Source organism: Pterocles gutturalis, unplaced genomic scaffold (assembly GCF_000699245.1).
Source record: "Pterocles gutturalis isolate BGI_N339 unplaced genomic scaffold, ASM69924v1 scaffold47199, whole genome shotgun sequence".
Lineage (NCBI taxonomy): Eukaryota > Metazoa > Chordata > Aves > Pterocliformes > Pteroclidae > Pterocles > Pterocles gutturalis.
Window position 1 is genome coordinate 22,362 of NW_010129896.1, and position 5,838 is coordinate 28,199.

Below are 5,838 nucleotides of genomic sequence, written 5' to 3' on the forward strand. Positions count from 1 at the left end.
GCAAAATAGCTAATGCATTGAAAATCCACCCCTTATTTTATACAAGAAAAGGATTGCTCACAGACAGCCACTAGGTTTAAGCTACGTGCATTTTCACTGTTTTGGTCTTTCCTCCATGTTACCATAGCAATTTCCCATGTACATCAGAGAAAAATGCTGATGGTGAGATGCAGTAATGACAGAACAGTCTCATAAATGAGAATTTAAAGTTGGACTGGAAAAAAATGCTGGAAATGATACAGTAGGAAATAGTCCTTTCTAAATATCTTAATAGGTTTGTTTCCACTGAATTTCTCTCCAAGGACGAATTTCTCTTCTGCACAAGACACACAGCACTGCAATTTGTCATCATGGGAAACTGTTCCATGTAACTGAATGGTTTTATTACCTTGCTCAAGACTTTTGAAGCCACTGGGCATGGGCATATTCTGGCATCTGTTCTGATCCTGCTTGTTCACAGACCTTAGGAACTAAATTAGGAACAACCAGCAAAGGTCAAACTGAGATCACAGAAAAGAGGCAAAGCATCCAAGTGCCCTTTTACAGATGGGAGGGAAGAAGGTTTGGCTGGCACACAGTCAACATCATGAGGCGGCATCTGACATTTTCACACAAAGCACTGGGTCTTATTTTTCAAAGGAAGCTTTTGTAAGAGCTCGGCAAAGTTTATCCTAGACTCTGAAGTGACTGCCCTGATTCACAACTGTTCTTAAAAGACTTTCCAGGAGCAATCCCATTCACTTCTCCTCCCCATCATGCTAAGAGCTTTGAAGGCTCCACAGTCAACAAGCACCCATAAAATATAATTAGCCTTTGCCAGTGCTGAATGTGTCATTCTTGAAATGACAATTTCTTTGATTTATTAAAGACTTTCTCCTTCCCTGGGACTAAACAAATGGGACTGAGCATCAATGCAAGTCATTAGTTATGGCAGTGTTACAAATGCGCGGGCCCCAGATAATCAACATCTGCTTTCCATGAAAGCAGAAGGGCAGAATTTACAACTTTGCCTGTCTTTTCAGCCCTCGACAAAGCTCCCTCCATCAGGGCCAACACACAGCCTGTGCATTTTTGGAATCTTTCTAGAGGCACAGCAATCCAAGCCTTAGCAACTGCTGTCTTCTCGGACACCTTCTGGCTGTCACTTGCTCTTCAAAAAAACAGACCAAGTGCACTAAATTAAGGAGCAGTCCACATTACCATTTTAAAGTCTCAGCTGGAAGCAGGATAACAATAAACCCCACGGGATTGTGTTAGCCTCTCATTTGAAAACGAGGAGAATGATGGGCTTCCACTAACAAATGTTATTACCTTTCTAAGATTTATCTGTTCTCCTGATATGAAAGGAGCTTAAGAGACAGAAGTTAGCAAAAAAATGAACATTTAGCCTAACTCCAGATACTGCAGATAAATCACAGGGTTTATTGTTCCAGTAGGATTCTCCATTGTTTTGAAGGCTAGCTAGCTAAAGAACTTGGAATCCATCACAAAAACAATGAGTCTCCCACAAACCACATTCCCCACTGTTCATCCCTGAGCCAGCCACAGATGTGAAATAAACCTGAGATACTTTTCATCCACTAAATGTGAAGAATGTCAGAGTATTGCCTCTACAGGAAAGGGTGACCTTGCACAAGTTAGGAAAGCATGCCACAGGTGATACAGGAAGACATTTAAATGCTGCAAAAATTGTCCTTGTGCAGGTATTTCTCTTCAAATGTATCCCAAAGCAACCTGCAGTTACCTAAGTAATATAGTAGAAAATCACCACCACCACCAGAAAAAAACCCAGATAGAAATTAGGGAACAGTATTTAACATCAAGTGTTTCTTCTTTTTGCAAGCTGAGTTTTCCTCACATCCTCAGTCATGGAAATTTCCATTTCTCATTCTACACAACTAGCCCCATGTCTAAGCCCAACAGTCTCTGCTTGCAGATTTAAACCTGTATATAATTGACTTTTTGGAGGGATTTAGCATGCCGAGTACAGATGTTGCCACATTCAGGACTTTCATCTATGAATTTTTTCCTAAACTTCCCTTGGGTGGAGTCTGTTATGTCCTAAGATTTTTATCCAGAGATCTGGGGTACATCTTGTGCTCAAGGGCAATTACACATTGAGGCAGTTATTCCATGGCAGAGAAGAGACATCGGCATGTCTTCCATCAGAAACATGGAAAAAAGGAAAAGATCAGCTTGATCTTCCTGGCCTTTCATAGGCGAACACTGACTGATGGGAATATAGGCTTTCTATTTAAGAACAAAGGGTCTTTATCCAGTCTCAAACTATAAACTACTGCTAAAAAGATTGTTGCTGTGATTTTTTCAATGACAGAATGAAAGAAAATTGCAACTATCTGCCAGGAATGTGTGAAGATAATAATCTGAGAAACTACTCAGAGGGGGTAGAGTGTTTTGTACAGGGATGAACTTTTCTGTGACACTCACTCATCACCATGGCATCTCTGAATCTTGGGAGGACTAGCACAGCCCAGAAGCACAGAGTTAGAATCCCCACATCTTGTATTCTCTTCCCAAATCTGCTACATACCTCCTATGGGATGAAGGAGGATTCATTTTACTGGGCACTTCATTTTGCATTTGCGTAAGATGGACCATTCTCTGTCCATCTGGTCATTTGAGATTGTCAATGCTTCAGGAACACTGGTGTTTGTACAGTGTGTACAAAATGGGAGCTCAACCTTGACTCAGGCTTCTAGGCATTATCTCAGTCCCTACAGAAGGGACAATACTAAGTGATGACATACTATAGGCACAGGGAATTTAATTGACTTTTCCAACCTCAACCAAGTAATTTAGCAAGAATATACCATGCAGTTTTTAAATATCAGTACTTTGCAGATTTGTTCTAACACTTGGACAGCTCCTCTACAGCTTCCACTGGGCTTCGATCTGGTAAGTTTCGGGAAGCACACACTGGGAAGTGCACAGCAAGAGGAAGGTGTGGGCCCAACACTGCTGGGGAGAAGAGCAGCATCTGTTAAGTTCTTTATGTTGCCTCCTCTCTTTACAGAGCTGCGAAGGTTTGCCCATCATTTCCCAACACTCCACAACAGCTTCAGATTTTTATATGCAATTTAGAATTGATTTTTTAAAATTGATTTCTGAGATGATTCTGTCACTTCCTCCTCCTCCCTCTCTCTGGGGAACCTGAGCTGTGGGGAATCTCTGCAGTTTGTAAGTACTCACCCTGCATGCATGAATATGTAGGTTAGGTACCTCCAAGCCTGAGCACGGAGCTGAGGATGGTAAAGTAATGCGTTCTTCAGGTATAAGGGATGAGTGACTTGCAGCACAAATCTGTCTAATACCACTCCGTTGTAAAGAAAAAAGGCAACCTAGAAGAGCAGGGAGATTCCTTGGTTAGCAAACGCCTTCTCTCACTGAAAAGCACTTTGTAACTCAAAATCATGGAGAAGAAAGTCAGATGTACAATAATTTTTCTCCTATTTGACAGATTCACACAGCATGGAAGTTCCCTGTTTTGGGGAACCTGCAACACACTGCTATAACTCTATATGTGGCTTTCTGTAACACACCAGCCACCAAGGCAGAGGAACTCAGCACCCTGCTGATCAGTGCCATATTACATCCTTTTCTGTGCTTATTCCAGCACGTTACTCAGCAACTGTGCAAAGATATAATTTGGGCAACAGATGAGCTGGTCAGAATATTTAATCCAGTTCCTCCTCCCTCCTTTTTATCTCCATTCACAGAACAGAAGTAACCGTATAGGAATCCTTCTAATTCCATTATTTGAACTACTAGTTTCCCTAGAACCGTCCAGATTTTCACTCCTCAAAGTTTTGCTGCAGTTCCACAAACTCTGTACTTTCAAACACAAGTTGTTTCAATGACTAATAACCATGCTTGAAGACAGATAGGATCACAGTCTCCACTTACACGTACATATACAAGTAAACCAAAATGGTTGCTAGCCTTGTGCTTGTCATTGTCTGGGTCTAAATGAGCCCCATTCTATCCCTTGTTCATGTCCAGCAAAGCCTTTGGCAGTGTGCGGTGGGTTCCCAGAGAGAGGGCATTAAGGTACTTGCCTCTACGATAGTGATGGTAATCATGAACCAGGGTGGGGGGCAGCAGGTATAGCTGTCGTAGTACCACTTGCGGTCTATCTCTCGTGGCAGGGTCTCATATGCAACGTGCCGGATCAGCCTCTGCGAAAGGCTCAGCCCCGTTTCCTCCAGCAGCGCCTTGCTGCACAGCCTCCTGTTCCCCTGAAGGATGGCTTGGCGGAAACTATTCGACCTTTTGTTGCTCATCTGGGTAAAAAGAAAAGGAAAAAACCATAAGGACAAAGCAAGGCCTGGCACAACCATCCGGGGAGATTAGTGCCAGTTTGGTAGCACCAGGCTGGAGCTATAGGCACCAAGTCTCAGCATGATCACAGGGTAACCTACATCGGGTGCAAGGAAAACCAGTACCAGGGTTTTCTGCTAGGGTGCCAATAAATGAAGTCAGGGCAGAACACTGGCAAGGCAGAGCAAAGGCTGCTGAGGCACCTGGCTGAGCTCCCTGGCCCATTCTCCAGCCTTCCATCCACTGTCTTCACCACCACTTATCACAATCCACATTCCTGTGTCCTCTTACTTGCTGGTCTATGACACTTCCCTGCACCTCCCGTCTCTTGAGGCAGAAAATTTCCCAAATGTAGCAGCAGGTACATCCACACCATCTAACCCCTGTGTTCTGGTCCTTGTTGGCAGGAGTTAGCCCCCGTCAAAGAAAATTCTCCCTTTGTGTAAAACAAACCTGTACGAGCAACAGCAACAAAGCAACAAAATAAACTGGTGTGCAGGCTGTCTTAGCTGCTGTAAACTTGCAAGCGGAAAGGATTTCTTATTTTAAAACTGTTATTCACAGCGGGAGCAGGTTTTGAGATGGTGCAGGCTCTGGAGAATACAGCTGATTTGTACATGCATTATCATCTTACATGTGTAGAATTAGCTATCTATCTTTTGAGCATACACTTTCCCAATTTGGATGCATAATTAAAGCAATTGCATTTGCAAATTAGGCAGATGGAATTTTATGCATAGCCTGCTTGGGGGAGAGGGAGTGGGCGGAGAAGGAGGGAATCAGGTCTGAAAGAGCTTGCTCCAAGATTTGGATAATTGCTAATTAGCCCTGATGTCAAACAATCCTGCTTCATTAGAGTCGCTGTCTTGTACTGGCTGAATCTTTGGCAGGAAGGCTGAAAAGGCAAACTATTCATAAAGACCACTGTAAGGGGACCCTTTACAGTAAAAGGCACCAAAGCAAATGTGAGAGCCTGGCCCTTCTTCTGAAAGAACACCCAACCGATCTCAGAAATCGCCAGCATTTTCAGTCTCTTCTTTGGTTGTGGGAGACGATGTTCAACAGCGCTGGGTCCAGTGGTCTTGGATCACACTGGTTTCAGCTCATGTCCCAGAGACAGCAATGCCCAGAGCTTGTGTTCTCAGTGCCCAGGCAGCCAGGTAATGGTTCCAAGCTGGACCAAGCTGCTTAAAACACAGTAATCACTGCAGGAATCCACCTCCTGTTAATCACTGGAGGAAGGTGAAGGGGCCATCTAAGGTGATGGCACTGGGACCCATTCCCCAGCAGCTGCCCATCCCTCCTTAGCCTTCCATTTGCAGCCTGTCCCTCCCCTGCAGAAACTCAATGTGAGCAACATTGACAGGTAATTGATCTATTTCAGGTTTTTTAAAACTGGGGGAAAATGTGTTGCTGTTGTTCTTTTTCATCTGTTTTAGTGAGAAAAATGTTTACCCCAAAAACTCCTTCTCCTTTCTTGGTATTTCTCCCTTGCACTCT

The 5,838-nt window shown here is 43.6% G+C and overlaps 1 protein-coding gene across 1 annotated transcript in view; it reads right to left on the bottom strand.

The window, feature by feature from the left end:
- The window catches only part of RHBDL3 (rhomboid, veinlet-like 3 (Drosophila)), a 23,174-nt gene that overhangs the window by 8,386 nt on the left and 8,950 nt on the right, over window positions 1–5,838 (bottom strand). Inside the window, exons 3-4 of the mRNA XM_010080028.1 lie at window positions 4,077–4,301; window positions 3,211–3,359 (exon numbers count right to left, since the gene is read on the bottom strand). Of these exons, the coding sequence (XP_010078330.1) occupies window positions 3,211–3,359; window positions 4,077–4,301 (374 nt within the window). The remainder of the gene's footprint in view (window positions 1–3,210; window positions 3,360–4,076; window positions 4,302–5,838) is intronic.